General features: G+C 43.1%; 1 protein-coding gene across 3 annotated transcripts in view; it reads right to left on the reverse strand.

Moving 5' to 3' along the window:
• Positions 1 to 23,513, reverse strand: part of Kiaa0319l (KIAA0319 like) — a 106,658-nt gene that overhangs the window by 65,151 nt on the left and 17,994 nt on the right. For all 3 annotated transcript variants that reach the window (XM_052715880.1, XM_052715882.1, XM_052715881.1), the window contains exon 3: positions 3,450 to 3,973. In XM_052715880.1, coding sequence (XP_052571840.1) covers positions 3,450 to 3,973 — 524 coding nt within the window. The remainder of the gene's footprint in view (positions 1 to 3,449; positions 3,974 to 23,513) is intronic.

The raw sequence follows: 23,513 nt of genomic DNA on the forward strand, positions 1-23,513 counted from the left end.
AGACTCACACAACTGGAAAGACCAGCACACTACTGCAAGTACATGCTCTCCATCCACAAGACCACCTGCAAGGCTTCCTATCTCCTCACCTAGTTTGCCATCTTCTAGCTGTCACAAAGACTACTTTAGACCCTTGCCACTCTTCCCAGACCCCTCATCTTCCCAGACCCCACCCTACATGTTTCTGCTTCCAATCTACCACACTTCAGAAGAACCAAGAAATGACTTAAGAATTCCTTTTAGCAAACCTATAAATACCCACTTTAGCTATATCCATGAAATCCTTCCTCCATATCACAATGAAAGAGGTATCCTGCTTATGGCTAATCCCATCCTTAAGGCTAATCCCATGCTCTGTATCCTATACCCAGCCCCGCCCCCCATCCTGTAAGGCAGAGGCTCTAAGGTATCAAAGCACTAGTCTTCTCCAGAAACTTAGAAAATCAAATTTTTAGGCCCCACTCTAAATCTGTGGATTCTGAAATTCTGAAGTTGGGGCCCAGTGATCTGTTTTGAACACAGCCTTCAAGTGAAGCTGATGATGCTAAAGTCTCCGGGTGCAGGGGCGCATGTCTAAGGGAATTCTTGCTTACCCTCTGTTTTGTATCTTTCGCTTACTTTGATAGTAAAGCATTTCTCTTGTCTGGAGCCTACTTTACTGAGATTATATATATATATATATATATATATATATATATATATATATATATATATATATATATATATAGTCCTTTTCCAATCTACTCATTGCACAGGGACATCTGACTAAAGCTGTTCTTATCTGTGGTTTCACTTTCCACTTTTAAGTGACCTCTGGTCACTGCAAGCCAAGAAAGATTAAGCGGAAAATTCCACAAGATGAAACCACCATTGTTGGTCCAAGAACCTGTAGCTAGACAGGTCATAGGCCCTAGAGGAGAAACCTAATGCTTTTCTGCTATAGATGAATTGTTAAACGGTCTTATTAAAGATTTATTTATTTATTATGTATATAGCATGTATGACTGCAGGCCAGAAGAGGGCACCAGATCTCGTTACAGATGGTTGTGAGCCACCATGTGGTTGCTGGGAATTGCACTCAGGACCTCTGGAAGAACAGTCAGTGCTCTTAACCTCTGAGCCATCTCTCCAGCCCCCTAAACAGTCTTATTAAATACAAACCCAAAGCCAGATATAGGGGTGAAAACCTGAGAGAATAAGAAAAGCCACAAGGTAAACTCACCTCACCGACACCTCAGTCTCCAAAGAGACCTACTCCATGTACATGGAAAGGAGAGTTGAGCACTAAGTTTCACCCCTAGCCAAGAACTATTGGCAATTATTAGCGCTGGGAGAGAAAAGGTCAATTTTCTAATAGTATAACTCCTGAGAAGTCATCCATGCCCAGTAGAAGGCCACACATCGAGAATATTTGGGGAACACAAGCTGGACTTAACAGGTAGCTTTTTATTTATTTTGTTTTGTTTTTTAAGGGCTCAAAGTTGAGCAAGTAGGAAAGTGGGGGTGGGGGTGGGAGCAGTTGGGGGAGAAGTGGATATGATCACAACAAATGGCATGAAATCCTCAAAGAATAAGTTTAAAAATAGCTCACACCTTTGATCCCAACACAGGAGGCAGAGATAGGCAGATCTAAGTAGCTGCCCAAAAGCAAAATAGTGATGCTGAGAGAATCCAGATATGCCCAAGAAAAGCCAAGTGCTTCCTCCTAAGTGAAATGTGAAAGTTCTCAATTTAATAAGAAAAAAAAATTCTAAACTGAAGGTGCTATGACAAAATCTACATTAAGAATAAAATGGCAAGCTGGCGGCGGTGGCACATGACTTTGACCCCAGCACTCAGGAGGCAGAAGCACATTGATCTCTGTCAGTTCGAGGCTAGCCTGGTCTACAAACTCTGCCGTTTAAAACAACAACAACAACAACAAAAAACAAAATTAAACAAACAAACAAAAATAATAGAAGGGCAGGAGCTGGAGAGATGGCTTAGCAGTTAAGAGTATTTGTTCTTGCTGCGGACCAGGGTTTTATTCCCAGCACCCACAAGGTGGCTCACAACTGTCCAGAACTCCTGTTCCAGGAGATCTGATTTCCTTCTCTGACTCTGTAGACACCAGGCACAGATGTGGTGTACACACATACATGCAGGCAGAAACTCACACAACTAAATGAGTCTTTAAAATAATAATTAATAATAATAATAATAATGTTCTGGCATGCAGCAGTCTATACAGAGAACCAGTACTAATTTCAAGGTTCTACTGAGGTCCTCAGAACATACTTCCCTTGGATGAGGGGAAACTGCTGTCCTTCCCTGCTTAAACTTCTTAAGGACTTGCCCCTGTTCAACGGTAGAGCACATGCCTAAAATGGACAGGGCTAGGTTCTGTTAATGCCATAATCACACACTACTGGAAAGACTTAGCTTCATGTTTCAGTGTCCTCTGAGGACACAGACCATGTCTTACACACCTTCACACTTGCAGTCCTTAGAGAAGTACCTCTCATTGATGGTAGGTCTCCATAAATGGTCGTGGACACAGGAAACCAAGAGCAGTCAGTATTCTCAAATGCGTCAGTGAAAGGGTTTCCTAAACAGTAAAGCTGGATTCCAACCCCAGACCTGCTGCTCATTGGCTGCATGATCACAGGCAAGCTGCTCAACCTCTTTGGTCCTTAGTTTCCTCACTAGTAAAACAAAGTTAATAATACCTACTTGGAAATATTACCATGAAAATTAAACAAAATGACACAGTACAGTGATGAGTACACACAGTGCCTGGCAAGTAGTAGCCTCCCCACTCTGGTTTCAACTTGACAGAGACAACTAGGACAAAACAAATACAAAAATAAGTCACAGTGATCAAGGCAGACTGAGCATAGAATGAGTCATTCCTTTTAATCATTTGCACAGGAAGATCAACAATGAAGAAACATAATAAGCAGCAGAATAAGCTCTACTGGTGGCATGTCCCTTAGCACATAAGCTTGTTGAGAATTCCCCCCAGCTGCCTCTCGGCTGATAGACTTCCTGCGTCCCAGCCCAGCAGGTCAGATCTTGGTCTACAGTACCAAACTGGGATAGAAACCAACTCACAAGGAATGTGCTTACAGGCAAGAGATGGAGGAGGAAAACTGACTGCAGCTACACCAACTGACTGTTCTGCAATCTAGCAGAAAACACTGCAAAACCATTGGTAGAGACTCACACCCACACAGCTGCACTTACCTGTAGCCAAGAACCAGCTTAGAACAGATAACAAGCAGCTTTCTGCTTTAACCAAACAGTTGTCAGGCCTGCATAAAATGAACATTCCTAGGACCTATGAAGAAACGCCATCCAGCTTTACACATACACAGGGCCTGTGAGCACTGGCCACAGCATTGGCTCCATCGCTCACGCAAGGAAGAGGAAGAGCAGATTTAAGTTCTGCTCCTTGGAAACCTGCTTACCTCCACAGAGGCGCTGGGACTCACAGCACCTTCCTCCGAGCGATTCGGTTTAGAATGCTGCTCCGCTCCAGGTGGAGCTGCCTCACTGAGACGGTCTCTCTTCTGCCGAGCCCTGGGTAAGCTCTGATGGTCATCAGAGGATACAGCAAGGGTGAGGGGAGCCCTGGCGAGGCCCTGCCTCCTCCAAGACGTCCTGCCCCAGCCTAGCCTCAGAAGATGTGGCTCATCATCTTCAGGCAGAAGGCCCAAGTCATTTGCAGTCTGGGACTTTTGAAAAAATATCAGCATGGAATTGGAAGAGTCTGTCCTAAAAAGCTGGCAGCTCTGGGGCTTGCTGCAGTCGGCCTGAAAGCACATCCCTTCCAGCCACCAAAGAGCATGACAGGCAGAGTCCTGGCAGCAGGCAGCCCAACAGGCTTGGAAAGACAGGCTTCCTTTAAGAAGCCAAAGGTGATTTTCTCCCCCAGCTCTCAAGCCAACTCCATAAAGTGTCTTCCCCTGATGGCATCTGCTCTCATTAGCATCTAAAAACAAAGAATGAAAACACTTTAGGATGAAACCAGACAGGGATTACTGTTCCATAAAGAGCCGGAACACCAGCATTTGAGGCTGTTTTGAAGATGGGTTTGCTGTTTTATTGAGACAGAACCTCACTACATACCCTGGCTGGAACTCACTACATAGACCAGGCTGGCCTTGAACTCACAGAGATCTTGCCTCCTAAGTGCTGGGATTAAAAGCGTGAACTGCCACGCTTGACTGAAGACAGGTTTTTAAGAGGCGAAGAAAACTGTCTATTGAGTAGAACAGAGGGAACAAAAACATTTCATGGCTCAGGATACTTTAGCTTATAAGACAACTGTTCCACATTCATGGAGGAGGTTCCATTCTTAATGAGTTTCTGCCATGTGAAGCCTTTACTAAGAGTCCTAACTAAGGGTCCTAACTTAAGAAATAAAATATATGCCGGGCGGTGGTGGCGAACGCCTTTAATCCCAGCACTCGGGAGGCAGAGCCAGGCAGATCTCTGTGAGTTCGAGGCCAGCCTGGGCTACCAAGTGAGTTCCAGGAAAGGCGCAAAGCTACACAGAGAAATTCTGTCTCGAAAAACAAAAACAAAAAAAAAAAAAAAAAAAAAAAGAAATAAAATATAAGGCAAACTTTTAAGAGTGCTCTGATGAGAGTGCATGGGCAGAGTCCCCAAACGTGACCTTCTGCTTGCCTCCAAGGTGTATGTCAGGGACAATGCATTAAGGGACCAGAGTGTAGGTAGACTAAATAAGCTGCAACCTTTCCCTACTGAACCAACAGCAGCACAAGCTGAGCATGCCTGACCGCACACGAGTAACACACACAGGTATTTTCTACTCAGTCATTTGCCAGTCACATGACATCAGCCAACATAGTGGTGAAAATTACCAAAATTTTCATTAAGAGAGAAGTATCCTAGCTGGATTACCTGAATGACAACCCTTACCAGGCCAAATAAATAAAGGAAAACATGCAATAGTGTTCTATTGTAGGAAATATAGATAACATGATCCCAGATTCTCAGTTGAACTATTTCAGGCATAAAATTGATCTTCTTGATTGTTACCTCTGACAAAATCAGTTTTAAACGAAAGTTGTTTGAACTCTGTCTTAGTTAGGGTTTCTATTGTTGTGATGGAACACTGTGACAAAAAGCAACTTGAGAGGAAAGGTTGTGGTTTTGTTTTTCCACTTACACTTCCATGTAACAGTTCATCATCAAAAGCAGGTAGGGAAGGAACTCAAACAGAGCAGGAACCTGGAGGCAGGAGCTGACGCAGACGCCATGGAGGGAACTGCTTACTGGCTTGCTCCTCATGGCTTACTCAGCCTGCTTTCTTACAGAACCCAGGACCACCAGCCCAGAAGTATCTCCACCTACAACAGGCTGGGCCCTCCCCCATCAATAACTCATTAAGAAAATGTCCCACAGGTTTGACTGTCCTACAGCCAATCTCTCAGAGGCATTTTCTCAATTAGGTTTCCCTCCTCTCAGATGACAAAGTTCTCTCTCCACTCCCCACCCCCCCAGGACTATAGATTAAACAGGGCCTCAGACATGTATGTAAGTACTCTACCACTGGGCTATCTCTTCATCCACTTTTTTTTTTTTTTTTTTGGTTTTTCGAGACAGGGTTTCTCTGTGTAGCTTTGCGCCTTTCCTGGAACTCACGCTGTAGTCCAGGCTGGCCTCAAACTCACAGAGATCCGCCTGCCTCTGCCTCCCGAGTGCTGGGATTAAAGGCATGCGCTGTTGCTGCCGACGCCCACCACCACTACCACGCCCGGCTCTTCATCCACTTCTAATCTTTTACTTGGAGGTTCAGGATGGCTCTGAACTCACTGTGCACCAGGCAGACACTGAACTTGAATCCTCTCAGTCTCCCTAACAGCTGGATTACAGACCTTCCTGTTTTCCTCAAATTTCCTATGGATCCCAGGATAGCCTTGAGCTCCTATTTCTCCTGCCTCCACCTCTGAAGTGCTAGGGTTGAAGTCACAACAATGCCCCACTGGGAATGCCTCTTGGAACTTCCTGCTGACCCACAATAGATGCTCTCTCTCTTTTATCAGCTTAGCCCTGTCCCTGAAGTTATAACCTAGAAAATACACTTGAGAGCTGGGAGATGGCTCAGTAGTTAAGTACTTACCACACAAAGGGAGGACCAGATTTTGGACCCTAAGAACTTATATAAATGCCAGATGGGTGTGCCTCGGAAGGCAGAGACAGGAGGTGCCCAGAACAAGCCAGCTGCTTTATCTCTGGGCTCTGTGGGCTTGTGAGAGCTGCCTCACAATGAATACATTGGAAGAGTGATAGAGGATGATTCCTGACAACCTCAGACCTCTACATATACTTCTGCAGAAACACATGCCAACATATAAAAATGGAAAAGAGAAAATGTAAATATATATAATATGTGTATGTGTGTGCATGTGTGTATATTTGAAATACTGATAGAAAACATGCAATAGAATCAAAGCACTGATGAATAAATACATCTGCCTATACACATAACTGAAAACACACTAACTAAAGCAACAACCTGTTAATTGGCCAAAACCAACCTGACTCCCACGAGATTTTCACTAAATACCCAACAGACTAAATGTGGACACTAATCAACTGGGAAATAAAAAGAAGATAAAGGAGGCTTCTAGACTACTGAGTCAGAAGTTCTATGTATGGAAGCCAGCCTGCCATTGTTCGCTGAAAAATGAGAGATACATTGGCACCTAACACCAGACGAGGCAATTTAGAAAACCAGAGAAAATAGAACTTCCTTAAGAAAAGATGAATAAATAACAATTCTGAAATAAAGATGAAGCTACCGAAATATTCTGTGTCCTTATCCACCTTCCCACAGTCATCCACAGCAGGAGTCTTGGTAATTAATAGCTGTGTCTTACAGTCATTGCTATGATCAATAAACTGTGGCTTAGTGACTTATAAACTTTGGTAAAAGCTGAGTGTGGTGGTGCACACCTTTAATCCCAGCACTTGGGAGGCAGAGGCAGGTGTATCTCTGTGAGTTTGAAGCCAGCTTGGTTTATACAGTAAGTTCCAGAGACAGCCAGGGCTACACAGTGAGATGCTCTCTCACTAAATAAATAAATCAGTAAATATTGCTAGCTACCTTTGTATCATCAAAACACCTCTGAAATACTGAAATGCTGTTCTGAGACAGCAAGGATATAGAAAGTCTTCAGATACAGCTGCTCCTTTACTAACCATCAGAGACATCACAGTGGTAACGGAGGCAGGAGAGGTAATGACCGCTGTGATCAGGAACAAGCCATCCCACTATTGTCTCTTCAAAAGCACTCTAACATTCACAGGCAAGCAACTGCATAGAAGAGATGCAGTGGACATAAGAAATGTCCCAAGTATTCAACAGCCACTAGCCACCAAAAAATCCACATTAGAGAAAACCTCATAAATCCAATGAATGTGGAACAGATCTTGGGAAAAACTCTGTCCTTTCAACATCTTCAGAGAACTCACAAGTCAGAAACCCTAGGAACGTCATAGCTTGGTGATCCTTTGTTCTGAAAGCAGTCCTTACTCATTAGGAGACTGCATTTTAGAAAGACATCTTTTAGATGTATAAAATATGGGAAAGCTTTTAGACATAACTGTATTGAGCTATTAGAAATCCAATCCTAATAAAAATCAGACAAGAATAATATATGTAATAAAGCCTTTAGTGCCTCCACAACAGAAGTATGAATTCTAAACTCTCCTGGCTTTGGAGACTTTGGAAGCCACCAGTTCTGTGCTGTGAGGTCCTGCTCCCTAAAGTCACTGAGTATCACCTCTGCAGCAAGCATCTCTGGGATCAGGTGCAAGTTCCTGTCTGTTGCCCTCAGTCCAGGGAATCATCCTAGCACAGAGACATCATAACTGGCATTCATGTAAAGAATCTGGCATCCATTGCCAGACAAACCAGCCGCAGGTAATCCCTATGCTCAGAAGAACAGGTATGAGCAACACATAAGGAAACAAAGATGTTTTCTGGGGAAGGATGAGACCACTTTCTGTCCTCTCTGCCTAACCTTTAGAAACCCAAGGCTCACAGACACTCCTGGTGAAGGAGCTACTGAGAAACAGAGGGGAAAGCTACCAGGGCTGAGATCTGTACAGAAAGCGGTCCGAGAAAACAAGAGGAATCTGAATGAGGTGATCAGAGTAACCAGACTGTGGACATGGTACATCTGTCAACAGGAAAAGACGGTTAGGATTAAGTAGAGTAAGCAGCATCCAACTGTTGCAGGATATATGATAACACTGTGAACCCCAAGTTTGCGTTTGTGTTAGTTAAATAAAACCAACCTTAACTGGGCAGTGGTGGGACTCACCTTTAATCCCAACACTCAGGAAGCAGAGGCAGGCGGATCTCTATGAGTTTGAGGCCAGCCTGGGCTACAGAGTGAGATCCAGGACAGTCAGGACTAAACAGAGAAACTCTGTCTTGAAAAACCAAAAAAATAAAAAATAGTAGTAATAATAAAATCAACCTTGGGTCAGGAGGTGGAGCTAGAAATGAGTTGACAGAAAGAGTCAGAGGGAATCGGGAAAATGGATAGAGATGCACAGGAAGTTAGAGGGAGGGACTTTTGGTTTAGAGCGGCAGAAGAGATGCTCTCTTTCTGAGGTGGTGAAGAGGGAAGGTCAGCTAGTTGCTCCTCAACCTCCCTGAGCTAGCAGGTTTCCACCCCAGTCTCTGAAATAGAATGACAGAGATTTGGTTAAAACTACACTGGGTGGCAGCAGGAGGCGGATCCGACAGGACATAAAAGTCCCACCAGGCACTGCCAGAGAATCGGGCCAGTAACTGTGCAGCCACAGTTAGTAGCTGAAACAGCAGTAAGTCAAGCTCAGTCACTGTGCCGGAGATAAAACAAGTCCAGATTCTCAAAAGCGAAGAACACTAACATTTGGAAGGGATGGAAAAAGGAAGTCTGGCACACCCTAACGCCACTCAAGAGAAGTGAAGTCAAATGGTTCAAAACGAGAAACAGCTAAAAGAGATCTATGAGGAACTTAGGAAAACGTGCCATAAACCAGAGGAAGACCTGTTGATGTGGAGTAGGTCCTTCCAAAAGCACAAGCCACAGGCTGTAAAGCTAGAGTTTGTGGTGAGACCCCTCACTGGATGGCCAGACAGATCAACCATTTCCAAGAAGAAAATCCCTTCAATTATGAAGTAATCAATCACAAGCTCAGGCTGTTGGCAGGTGTAGGGACTGGGATCTAGGGGTCTGTGAGGATTCCTGGATGAGAAATAATGGTATAATGTTTGAATCTGAGAAGACATTTCTTCTTTTGTGCATGAAGGATGATCACTAACTTGTGACCACTTCTCTGGTGATTCATCAGTACAAAGAAGTCTCAGGCTGGGTGGTGGTGGTGTACACCTTTGATCCCAGCACTCAGGAAGCAGAGGCAAGTGGATCTCTGTGAGTTCAAGGTCAGCCTGGTCTACAGAGGGAGTTCTGAGGTAGCTAGGACTACACAGAGAAACCCTGTTTGGAAAAAAGAAAAGAAGGCCCTGGGGCTGAAGAGACGGCTCAGTGGTTAAGATCAGGTATTGCTCTGCAAAGGAGGAGAGGTTGGCTCCCGGCACCACATGGTGGCTAATAACTGCTGTACCGCAAGTTCTAAGGGACTGAATACCCCTGTCTGACCTCCTCAGGCGCTGTACTCAAGTGCACCAACCCATAGTCAGACACACATATACACATAATAATTAAAAATAAAACGTGTTTTTTCATTTTGTTTTTATTATTTATTTATTGGGTTTTTGTTTTGTTTTGTTTTGTTTTTGAGACAGGGTTTCTCTATGCAACAGCCCTGGCTGTCCTGGAACTCACTTGTAGACCAGGCTGGCCTCAAATTCGAGATCTACCTGTCTCTACCTCTGGAGTGCCAGGATTAAAGGTGTGCAGCACCACCACCCAGCATGCTGGTGTGTTTTTTGATTTAAGGATTGAAGTGGGAGTTTTGAGGAAAGGTTTGTTTTTTTTTTCAATTGTGTGTGAGTGTGTGCACGTATGTGTGTCCGCTCACAGAGTGTTTGTGGAGATCAGAAGATAACTGGATGGAGTCAGTTCTCTTCTTCCACAATGTGGTTCATAGGAATGGAACTCAAGTCATCAGGATTGGCAGCACACACCTTTACCTACTGAGCCATCGTGACAGTCCAAGCAGCAGTCTTTTTAATATGGTTAAAAGTTCCCTTATATAGATACCCTGAAGGTTCCTTGTGTTTGCCTGTGACTGGCCAAACACAATTAGGGTAAGTCAAGAACCTGCCTGTGTGTGTTTAAGTTCCTTGTCTCAGAAAGCCCTTCTCAGACGAAAAAAGCTAAAACCACAACCTTCTCTTTTTTGTTTTCTATTTTTGTAGGTTTTATTTTATTATTATTGAATGGGAAGATATTGTGACACTCACAGTTTCAGTGCATTGTTTTCTAAATTAAAACATCTCTTGTGCTTTATTATACTTAAAGAAAAGCCTTTAGGAAGACCTCAACTTTTATTAGTCATCAAATAATACATATAGGAAGGAAACCCTATCACCATGTAAATGTGGAAACTCCTTGGGGGTAGTCCATCCTTTGCTGAATGTCAAAAACCTTAGTTGAAACAATCCTGTCAATGTGATGGCCATGGGAAACTGTTAATGAAGAGCTCAGTCCTTAGTGAACAGGAGGGAACTCATTCTGAAAAAAAAACACTATCACCTGCAAAATCTGGGGAAGCCTTAAGGCACAGCATACATCTTGTTGAACTTCAGAGAATCCATACATTATGAATATAATGAATTTGGAAAGTTTTCCCCCAAAGTTCAGTCCTTAAACAACATAAGAAAATTCATGACAGAGAGTAACATAATTGATAAGAGGGCTTGCCCAGCATGCACCAAGCCCCAGCACCACATAAAAGCAGGCATGGTGACAGGAGGTAGATACAGGAGGATCAGAAGTTCAGGATCACCTTTACGTACACAGTTTAAACCCAGCCTGCGATACACAAGACTCATGTTGAAAGGTTGAGAGCCAGAAAAAGAATAGATCACCAAATGTAGTTAGATGTAGTAAATCACGCAAAAGTTGTTGTGAGAATTCATTCCATTCAACCAGCGGCTTTTAAGGTATCTGACTCTATGGGCGTGGTCTTGTCTGTATGCATGATCACTTAAGAGGAGAGAGAGAGGGGTCACACTCTCTCTTGGGGTGAGGAGACTGGATCATATATATACACATCTCTGTGGGCTCTTGTGAGAGACAGCCAGAAAGAAAACGTATCATCAAATGTAGTTAGATGTAGTAAATCACACAAAAGTAGTTTATTCCTTTTGACTATCAAAAAGGAAGTATTCAGTAGAAGCAATATGGCTCAACAGGTAAAGGCCAGGTGACTTGAGTTTGATCTGTCGAACCCACATAAAGGTGGATGATGAGAATGAACTCCATCCACAAAGTTATCCTCTGACCTCCACATGCATGCCTGACATGAATGCCCAGGCACCTCATACATGCATGGGTGTGCCCATGCATGCACATACACAGATAAACAAATATAGAAATGTAACAACAAATTTAGGACCGCTTGCAGAAGTTGCTTCTTTCCTTCTACTGTGTGGGTCCTGAGGAACAAACTCAGGGTGTTTGGCCTGTTGGCAGGCATCTCTACCCACTGAGCAATCTTGCTACCTAAGCAAAGCTTTTCTTTCTTTCTTTTTTTTTTAAATATATATTTTATTTATTTATTTATTTTTATGTGCTTTGGTGTTTTGCCCACATATTTGTCTGTGTGAGGGTGTCAGGTCCCCTGGAACTGGAGTTACAGTTGTGAGCTGTCATGTGGGTGCTGGGAACTGAACCTGGGTCCCCTAGAAGAACAGCCAGTGCTCTTAACCTCTGAGCCATCTCTCCAGCCCCGAAAAGCTTTTCTTAAAGGGTCAGATAGTATTTTAGGCTTTGTGAACTTTAGGGTCTCTACTGCAACTACTTAATTGCCATTATTAAAAAAAAGCAACCAAAAAGAAAACATAAGTAGGGTTGGAGAGATGGCTCAGCAGTTAAGAACACTGGCTGCTCTCCCAGAGGAGAGAGTTCAGTTCCCAGCACCCCCATGGCAGCTCACAACTGTCTGTAACTCCAGTGCCAGGGGACCTGACACCTTCACACCAATGTACATAAAATAAATTAAAGAAAGAAAGAAAGAAAGAAAGAAAGAAAGAAAGAAAGAAAGGAAGGAAGGAAGGAAGGAAGGAAGGAAGGAAAAAAGAAAGAAAGATAGAAAGAAAGAAAGAAAGAAAGGGAGAGAGAGAGAGAGAGAGAAAGAAAGAATGAAAGAAAGAAAGAAAGAAAGAAAGAAAGAAAGAAAGAAAGAAAGAAAGAAAGAAAGAAAGAAAGAAAGAAAGAAAGAAAACATAAGTAATAGACAGTGATGGCACATGCCTGTAATCTCAGGGCTCAGGAGGCAGAGCCAGGTGGATCTCTGAGTTCAAGGCCAGCCTGGTCTACAGAGTGAGTTCCAAGACAGTCAGAGCTGTTACACAGAGAAACTCTGGCTGCAAAAACAAAACAAACAAACAAAAAACAACAAAAAAAGAAAACATAAGTAAATATTGCTGTTCTAATAAAACTTTTATGTACAAAACCAGGTAACAGGGATAAGTCAGGAGAGTTAAGGGATGAATACAATCAAAGTGTGTTATATACATGTATGAAAACACATAATAAAACCATTCTTCTATATTATTAAAAATATCCTAAAATATGTTAAAAACAAACAAAACATGGAGCAGCCAATGTAGGCTCCTGGGCAGTGTGTAGACCTTGGTTTACTGAATCTATGACAGTATTCCCTCTGTTTTTTTCTTTTGTTTTGTTTTGTCTTTTGAGAAATGGTCTCTTGGGACTGGAGAGATGGCTCAGTGGTTAAGAGCACTGACTGCTCTTCCAGAGGACCCAGGTTCAATCCCCAGCACCCACATGGCAGCTCACAACTGTGTATAACTCCAAGATCTGACACCCTCACACAGGCAAAATACCAATGTACATAAAATAAGAATAAATAAGTTATTAAAAAAAAAGAAAAAGAAATGGTCTCACTTCATAGTCTAGGCCAGCCTTGAAATCACAACAGTCTTCCTATCTCAGCCTCTGAATACTAGAGTTATAAGAGTGAGACAACATACTCAGTTCCTCTTTTTATTTTTTAAATGCTTATTTTTATTGTTTTTAATTTTGAGAGTGTGAGCATACAGAGTGTAGGTCCCTGGAATCAAGTTACAGGCAGCTGTGAGCCACCTGACATTGATGCTGGAACCCAAGCAAGTGCTCTTAACCTCAGAGCTGTCTCTCTGGTCCTACTCTTTTGCATTCTTTTTTTTTTTTTAAAGATTTATTTATCTATTATGTATACAGAAGAGGGTACCAGATCTCATTACAGATGGTTGTGAGCCACCATGTGGGTGCTGGGAATTGAACTCAGGACCTCTGGAAGAGCAGTCAGTGCTCTTAACCTCTGAGCCATCTCTCCAGGTCCCCTCTTTTGCATTCTTGGTATTTTGTAGCAGTGTTCTTTTTTCCTATGATTGGTTTTAGTTTATTAGGTTTACTGATTTTTCTTTTTTCTTTTAACACATGGGATTTTTATTTTATTTTATTTAAAGATTTATTTATTTATTATGAATACAGTGTTCTGCCTGCATGTATCCCTGCAGGCCAGAAGAGGGCATCAGATCCCACTAGAGGTGGTTGTGAACCACCATGTAGTTGCTGGGAATTGAACTCAGGACCTCTGGAAGAGCAGTCAGTGCTCTTAACTGCTGAGCCATCTCTCCAGCCCTGGTTTATTGATTTTTCAAACCGCATTTTATTTTCATTGTTTTTTTTCTCTATTGTCATTTGTTTGCTTGCTTTTTGTTTCATTAATTGCTCTTAATGTATTATTCTTTTCCAATTTTTTCTTTGCTTGTTTGTTTTTCAAGATAGGGTTTCTCTGTGTAGCTCTGGCTGTCCTGGAACTCGCTCTGTAGACTAGACTGGCAGAGATCCACCTGCCTCTGCCTCCTTAGTGCTAGGGATTAAACGTGTGCGCCATCACCACAAAGTAGTAGTGCACATTTCTAAGCCCATCACTTGGGAGGTTAAGGCAGGGGACCACTGTGAGCTCCAAGCCAACCTGAACTACAGAGCAAGATCGTATCTTTAAAAAGCAAAAAAAAAAAAAAAAAAGTTTAGCCATTCTTTACATAAAACACCAACACAAAACAAAAACAGTATTTTATCATTATTAAATGCTACTTCATATTGCTTGGTTACTTTTCTCATTGTGACCAAATACCTGAGAAAAAGCAACCCACGAAAGGAAAGGTTTGTATATGCCTCCTGTTCAGCACAGTGCCGCCCACCATGGAAAGGCATGGTCTGCAGTGCTGACCAGCAAGCAGAGAAAAGGGAATGCCAGGACTCAGCAGGCTTTCTCCTTTTCCCTTTTTTTTTTTTTTTTTTTTACAAAGTCTGGGACCAGAGCCTATGGAATAGTGCCATCCACATTCAGAGTGGGTCTTCAGTTCAATCACTCTGAAATGCCTTCACAGATACACTCAAATGTGTGCCTTATTAATGTGCTAAGTGGTTATTAATCCAATCAAGTTGACCACAGAAATAAGCTATCACATGGGTAGTTCCATTGGGTAGTCAATAAATAGAAACACAGGAAAACAGTTCTTCTCCAGCCAGTCATTGGATGAGAATAATTCCTCTTCTTGGATGATGAAAAGATAATTAACCATCTCAGACACTAGTTCTAACTTCAGCTCTGAACACCAGTTACTAGAAGCTTAACCTTTGAAGGACAACTTAACCTCTCCAAGATTCAATTCTGCTGCTCTTGGAAAACAGACTGTGAGAGGAGAGGGCAGGGGCACTGGGGGAGTCAATATTGGATTCCAGAAGTAATGTGGATAAAAGGTGAGATGAAAATAAACTCCAGTTTTAGATCAGTTCCTCTTCCTGCCCACGCCTCCATAGGCTGCCTCTGCTCCCAGGGCTTCGGCAAAAGCAGTATTAAATGCTTACAGAACAGGGCTTACAGTTGGTAGAGCCTGAGACTGAAACCCTTTGAGAAAGGCTGGAGCTGACTGTGGGTAGGAACACGTAGAAAGCTCAGCAAGGGTAGGAGCAACAAGCAAAGCTGATCACTGTCTATAATGACGGCAAAGCAAAGAAGACAGAACTCCCATATGTGTTACCTGGATGATCCCCAAAACAAGAGGCCCTGCAACTAGCAATGCTCATTCTCATTGCTACTCAAAAGGCAGAATTCTAATAAATCTGGCACAAAATCTAGACCAGGTTCCATAATTCCAAGTAGCAGAGTAGAAACTCTGCAGAATAAATGAATTATTGCCAGGAGGAAATTCACTAAATACTTTCAGTAAGCTGTGAACAACTCGAGAAATATTTCGATACACTGCAGTTGCCTCTGGCGTTCTTAAAACTCAGGCAGGTAACAAGCCTGATTTCAGGAGGAACTTGAAGATCACTGGCTGGCAAGCACACAGGAGCAGAGACAGAACACCATTACCTCAGAAGCCACATTGAGAAAGTACCCGGGGAATTGAACCAAATCCATCATATTGCATCCAAAGGGAAGGGTATGGTGGTAGAAATAGGAGCAGGGACCAGTGTTGCTTCAGAAAAGAGAAAACCCAGAACAACTGATAAGTTCTTCCCTGGGGTGGGGCTTCTGCAGAAAACACCACAAAGAGAGGACTATATAGATAAAATCTGCACATTTCAGTGACTGTTTGAATTTATCAGAGGTTAAACTATTTTTATGAAGTCTCATGATTCTGTAGCAATGTTTAGAATTCATCGAATGTTTTCCCCTGGACCTATTAATGAACGGGTATTAAGCAGTAAAGCAGAAGCCTTAGATTCGGTGCTGAACCTGTGAACTTTGGCTCTCTACCATCTCCCTTCCAGCAGCCATCCTCAAAGGTATGCTGCATCTCAGCCAAGATGGCCAGCACGGAAAACTGGGAAACACAGGCACACGGTTAGAACTGCTCAAAAACCCACTGAGGGGCACGCCCACCTTTCTTTTGCTGTCAGCATGTCTGTTACCCGCACACCCACTGATAAACCAATACAAAGATGGCGCCACAGGCCTCCCCACCAGTTTTCTTCTGTAGAGCACACTTGGAAGGCCAGGCAGGGGGTAACAAAATCCTTCAACAGGGTGCAATTAGGTATTATGAAGCTTGGAAAAGGCCAGAGTAATAACCATTGCCCCCTCGCCTCTTTCTCAAAAGGGCCAACACTTTTATTTCCTCAACTGCACACGTCAGCCTGAAGGTAGCAGCTGCCTCACAAAGCGGTCCTTTGAAAAGAAAATAATTACTATGCGCTGCCTTCGCCCTGTGCCTAGATTGTTAAGAGCAGTTTGTTAAATGTTACGGTGTAGGTAACTTGCTGAAACTAAACTCTCTGCTAAACAAGAGTGATGAGGCTTTGATTCCTTTCCTTGACTGCAGTGTTTTCATGTTACCATGGCCATTACGACAAACTCCCTAGGACATGGCTGCCAACACAGATGTCTCTGCTGCTATTTACATTAACTCTTGATGATCTGTAAAATGAGAAAAGGTTTTCAAGTTGGAGAGATGGCTCAGTGGTTAAGAGCACGGCTGCAGCCGGGCGGTGGTGTCGCACGCCTTTAATCCCAGCACTTGGGAGGCAGAGGCAGGAGAATGTCAAGTTCCAGGCCAGCCTGGTCTATAGAAGTGAAGAAAAGAAAAGAAAAAGAAAAAACAAACAGCATCGGCTGCTCTTCCAGGAGACCCAGGTTTAATTTAATTTAATTTTAATTTCCAGCACCCACTTACAGCTCACACTGCCTGTAACCCCTGCATTTCTTTCCTAGATGGTCTCTGTTTATCCATTCCTGAAGTCTCCTTCTGTAAGTGCTGGGGTTATACCTTGTAGCTGTGGGTTCACAGGCTTGATGAGACAGTCGTAGAGTTTCCTTAGCTTTTCAAGTTCAGCCAATGTTTAAATAAATCGGTGGGGTTTTTCTTTTGTTTTTGGAGACAGGGTTTCTCTGTGAAACAGTCTTCAATCCTGGCTGTCCTGGAATCACTCTGTAGCCCAGGCTGGCTCGAACTCACCTGCCTCTGCCTCCTGAGGGCTAGGATTAAAGGCATGTGCCACCACTGCCTGGCAAATCTGTTATTTTAAGTGGTAAAACTGAGCAGAAGATGTCATCTCCAGTATGGATCACTTGGGTTTTAGTCATTTGAGTCCGGTTTTAATGCTGATGAATTTCCTTGGAAAGCAGTTTTGAAGTTAGGCGTGGCAATGACGCCTGCAATCTCCACACTCAGGAAGCTGAGGCAGGAGGACCTGAGAATGACCCTGTCTCAGAAAAAAGAGAAAGAGGGAGGGGAACGGAAACTGAGGGACGCAGGAGCATGATGAGTTGTGTAGAACAAACCTGAAGAAATGCCAAGTGGCTGAAGTGATCACTGAGTGATGAGTCAGCTGGGAAATAGGCTTTCTTGTCAAAACCTTAATCTGGAAAGTCCTTTCTTTCTTTCTTTTTTTTTTTTTAAATATTTATTTATTTATTATGTATACTGTATTCTGTCTGCATGTAGGCCTGCATGCCAGAAGAGGGCACCAGATCTCATTACAGATGGTTGTGAGCCACCATGTGGTTGTGGAAATTGAACTCAGGACCTCTGGAAGAGCAGCCAGTGCTCAGGACCTCTGGAAGAGCAGCCAGTGCTCAGGACCTCTGGAAGAGCAGCCAGTGCTCTTAACCACTGAGCCATCCCTCCAGCCCCTGGAAGGGCCTTTCCAATCACAATGTAATTCTTTCTTTGTGAAAGGGCCAACCAAATTTCAGTTCCTTGAGCCATCTATTTCAGACTGCTCCACTTCACTTCAAGGTGAGAGAGATGTTCACCATGAAAACTTCTGAACACAGTCAACAGTGGAGAATAGCTTCCTAGTTCACCTCAGCAGAGAGCCATCCATCACTGTTGACACCTGGGCTACTCCCCTGTCCTTTGCCTGAGGAAGGACGACAAAGAAGATTTTAAAACAACGCAAAGTTCTGGCTACCTAAGCAAAAACATGGGGCCCATCCTATTTCAATTTTAATTCAGCTTCTGCCTGCTACTTACTAATAAATGAAAAGTTTGCATTAATTGGATATAGTTGTCATTACGTTTCAAAAGGCCCATCTGTCAAGGTTTAGCCCAGAGCCATTTTTTCACAACCAAGTGTTAATCAAATCACTGGTATAGCTGAAAATAGCTCTCTTACCATAAAATCACCTGCTCTGAAACAATCCAGTCATCAGGAGCTTTATAATACTTACAGGCAGATTGAAGGCAAATGATTAAAACATGTACTTAAAAAAAAAAACAACAAACTGTAACTGGGGCTTACACTGCTGCATCTGATGTACTCAGAATCCTGCCTTGCTGCTTCTCCCACCACCTTATGACTAAAAGACTCTAGAGAACGCTGTCAGCCAGGAGAGCACGCCTCCAAGCCACAGCGTGAAGGAAGCCCACACCTCTCCATGTAATGCTGTCTTTGTATTTCAAAAAAGCACAGGTATCAAGTGACAACAGATAAGCTCTGGTTTGTATATAAAAGTGCAGGCTCTATAAAGGAAAGAAAATGCAAAACACCAAAAGCACCTAGATATGATGCCGAGGATCCAGCAATTCCCGTGAGGTCCCCGTGACAATAACATTGTTAAGACACTGCAGTTGATTGCCGTCTCCGACTGCAGTTATTATGAGCTGATAAATTATTTGCATTCAACTACAATCACACCAACCTCCTCCTGAAACCCACACAAAGAACCTTGAATCAGAGCCCTGCTTTGTTTTGGAGAAGATTTTGTTTCCCACCCCTGGTTTGTTTTCCTACTTTCAAAGAAAAGGTCATTTAGAAGGCTACAGAAGAGACATACAGATTAAATAAATTAGCGATAAGCATGAAAGGAAACAAGGAAAAATACAGCTAGCTATAAAGTGTAACTTCAGCAGATATGGCGAACAGAGAAAAAGTTTGTCAATTTATCCATTGAAAGCCTCTCTTTTTTGCAGCATTATGTAAGTGTCATAAAAAATTAAAAAAATAAAACATCTGCAGTAGGCTGAACTGGGACATATGAGGACTCGATACAACTGAGCTTCCAAACTTAAATATCTCAAACCACTTTTTGCTTACAGCAAATCAAGTGCAGAGCTGCAGATGCCTTCTCATCTGTGTGTAAATGAAAGCGGAGCCGTGGAGTAGTTAGTATTCTTAGAACTTCTGAGAGCCAGTTTATTTAAATTAAATCAAAGCCAATCTGTATCTGTACAAAAATAATTTTCTCAGGGCTCTGACTCTCTAGACGCTACAGAGCTGCAGTATTCTCCCTCCATCCCACCCTCTGAGATAGAGAGTGAAAAGAGCTGGGCAGACTGAAACCACTTCAGATGGATCCAGGAGAGGGAGGTTCAAAGGAATCAAAATAGCCCATGTCTCACCAGCCACCTGCTACAGAGCAGGGTTTGGCTCCTCTCTGCCCTATTCTTCATGCTCTCACAGCACATCTTGGAGTTTATCATGCATCTGTCTTTTCTACTTGTCCCCTGCCTCCATACTGTGAACTCTAATGGCAGGAACTGGGTTCTATTTTAGCTCAGTACAGTATCTGTTGACCTAAAAAGTATCTATAGTAAGTAATAACACTAACTTTTAGTTCTCACTAATCATTGAATGGCATGTCTTAGAGCAGGTCTGGAGAGACAGACGCTTCCACTGGTGAGATGCCTACCGTGCAAGCACGAGGACCTGAGCTCAGACCCCAGAACCCATGTTAAAAAGCCAGGGCCAGTAGCGGAGACCTGTAACCCAGCTCCGGAAGGGGACTGGGGGGAGTCAGGCAGACCCTGAGCTCACTTGCCAGCCAATCTATAGTCTAATCAATTGATGCCCCAGTTCAGTGAGAGGCTTTCTTTAAAAAAATATAAGTAAGGTCAGGCATGGTAGCATGTGCCTTTGAACCAGCACTCAGGAGGCAGAAGCAGCAGATCTCTGTGAGTTTGAGGCCGGCCTGGTCCACAGAGCGAGTTCCAGGCCAGCCAGGGCTACATAGTGATGATTCTATCTATAAATAAATGAATGAATGAATGAACAAATAAACAAACAAACAAATAAATACTTAGAGACAGATTAAAAAAAGACACCGGGCATCAACCTCTGGCCTCTACCTGCATAAGCACACATGCATATGCACCCACACAGACATATATACATACCCCACACCAAAAAATAAAATTGAAAATAATAAATATCTTAGAGAACTTATTAAAAATGAAGATAGGGACATAGGATCATATGCCTATGAGAGAGTATTTGTCTAGTATGCTAGAGACCCTACATCCAATCCCCAGTACTTAAAAAAAATTAGTGTATTTCAAGCTTCCAAGTATAACAGACACTCATAAGAGCCAAGGATTACAAATATCAGAAAAGTGTTACTCAATGCAAGTATTGATATTTATGTCCCTTTATCTAGGACAGATATGCAGCTTTCAATTGGCTTTACTTTTATGACATATATTTTGATACATTGTTCTTTATCCTATACCTCCACTTTCAAGCTTCACAATTTATGCATTCTACTGACAAAAATAAAAGTCTCAATAAGTTGGTCAAGGCTCCTGACCACTAATTATCTAATATGAACTCTCTCTAAACACAGAGAAATTGCTGTCTGCGTCTATGAAATGCAGCATTTGTATGCTGAGTTAAAAGAGATTAATTCCAAGATAAAGTCTAGGCATGGCACCAGAATCATGTGTCATGTGTCACGTGTCATGTCTCTGGCCCTCCACCCCACAGAGACACATGGAAAGCTCTGGAAGTCTGTGGTACCTGGGCCTTCCCTCCCCACCATTTCTTCCCCACTGATGGAGGCCGCCACGCTGCCAAGTACTTTCCAAATAAGTACCAAAGGGGGGACGAGAAACAGCTCAACCAAAGCATCTTGGGAAAGGAAAGGAGAGCACCCTTGTCAGGGAAGACTCCAGAGAGAGAGAAGAAAACTTTTGCTTCTGCCTTGGCCATCCTGGGTAAATAACCCCATTCCAGGTCAGCTTTACTGTGCTGAAAGGCCAAGCTTCCCACCCTTTAACCTTTAACCACGGAAGGAACAACATTAAAATCCACCTTGTTATTTGGAAAGTACCTTGTGAGAAATGTCAGCTTCTGAGCACACCCTGGGGAGCACAGTGGAGGGCAACTCTGAAAGCCAAGCAGCAGAAGCTGGTAGAGGGAGCACACAGGGAGAGGGGAGCTTGATGCTGCTGTGCAGACTGGCCCTGCAGGGTACAGGTTACTCGATTTTCTGAAATGGAATATGGCTCTTGAGTGCCTATCTACAAGGCAGCTTCATTTATTCTGATTAAGACTCATCCACACTGGCAGGCCCATTTCCATAGCCTCCAGCTGACTCAGGTTGCTTTCGGTCAATAAACACTGAAGTTTTTTTGCGTTGGGGGTGGGGGGACGGGATGGACACATTTTTAACAAGTAGATGGCAGTTCTCTTAAAATTGTAAAACCTGAATCAGCAATGAAGACTACAAAAGTAAAACCAAATCAATGTAAACACCACTCCTCTTCACCAAGTCTGTGAACAGTCCAGTCATTCCCTTTATTACTTACAAGTGAGAGAATTCAGGAGCATGCATTTATCTCAAACTCAAATGTGTTGCTGGATTAGAATCAAAGCATAATGACAAGCCATTTGGAAGATCATTCCTAAAAACCCATCTGCTGAGTGAATTTTCAAAGGAGAACTGGGGCAAGATACTCTGGGCACCATCTTTAGGGACAGAGTCTCCAGCGCTTCAAACAGGCCTTGGCCAGGGTTCCTCTGCTTTTTACTCCTTAGACAACATCAGTGATACTTAACTCCCCATTCTCAGGGTGATTTCTTCTCATCTTACAGTATTGTCTAACTTCCCTTTGTGACTGACAGGGGAATTCAGGATGCTAAGTAACAAACTTGAAACCAAAAAGACAAGAACATCCTGATGCAGGTAAGATCTTCCGGTATTGACTGGCTAGGTCTATCCAGTGCCCATAAATGGCTACATCTAAATGTGGAGCAAAGACTATACCTATAGTATAGTATCTGTCCTATCTCCAGATAAGTATTCTCACTGCTGATTAAGGGATGTGGGTTGAAAGAGAATTGGAGACATATGCCTGCATAATTCTGACTTGTGGTACAAACAAATTGGTTGAACCCAGGGCCTCCTGCATGCTAGGCAAGTGCTCCACCACTGAGATGTATCTCCAACCTGTTTGCTTTTTTGATGCACCACATGGTTCAGGATGGCCTAGAACTCCCCACCAACCCCAATTTCCATTACCCCCTCAGCCTTCTGAGGGAATTACATGCAAATGTTACCATGTCAAGCCTCTATCCACATAATTCTTAGCAGAGTATTACTCTACTAAAACTAACTTGAGACATCAAATTGCTCAGTCTCAGGCCAGGCATGACAGTACACATCTTTGATCTAGCACTGGGAATGCAGAGGCAGGTGCATCTCTGGGAGTTAGAGGCCAGCCTGGGCTATATGTCAAGTTCCAACCAGGGCTACAAGTAAGATCCAATAATAACAAGAAGAAGAATAAGAATAATAATAGCAACAGCCTAGTTCCCTACATTCCTAGAATTCTACAAAGTATATGGTGTTGTCATTGTCATTATATTACCTCGAGACCATAAGGAGACTTCAAACTGCCATTTTTTAGTGTGTATGGGTATTTTGCCTGCATGTATGCCTAGGCACCATAGGCATGCAGTATCCCAGGAAGCCAGAGGAAGGTGTTAGATCCCCTGCAGTTACAAAGCCACTATGTAGGTTGCTGGGAATCAAACCCAGATCCTCTGGAAATGCAGCCACTGCTCTTGATTGATGAGCCATCTCTCCAAACCCAAACTCCAAGTATTCCTTTGAAAGAGAATTTCCATTCCCCAGGAATGTGAAAGATATCAATAGAAAGAAGGTCAATGAGGGCAGAAACCAATCTAATTCACTACTATATTTCTAAGGCTTATAATAGCTAGCACACAAAAACTACCCTTTGAACAGAGGAAGGGACTAACTCTGCTATCTACTTCCAACACAAAATCCCAAACTAATACAGAATGAACTCCAGACAAAAGACTATGCTGAGCCAGGTGTGGTGGCATACATCTGTAATCCCAGTGCTGAGGTAGGTAGAGGCAAGATGGTGGCAAGTTTGAGGCCAGTGTGAGTAGCATAGCAACACTCTGTCTCAAAAACTAAGAACTATTATCCTGACCAGAAGACAGAGCCAGCATGGTCTGGCATGAGACTTTGCCAAGCATGAACACATCATCACGCTGAGGGAAGTGAATCAGGGTGGAGGCCACAGTGGTGGTGTGGCAGCAGAA

The sequence above is a fragment of the Peromyscus californicus genome, unplaced genomic scaffold, assembly GCF_007827085.1.
Source record: "Peromyscus californicus insignis strain IS unplaced genomic scaffold, ASM782708v3 Scaffold_5__1_contigs__length_169319896, whole genome shotgun sequence".
Classification (NCBI taxonomy): domain Eukaryota; kingdom Metazoa; phylum Chordata; class Mammalia; order Rodentia; family Cricetidae; genus Peromyscus; species Peromyscus californicus.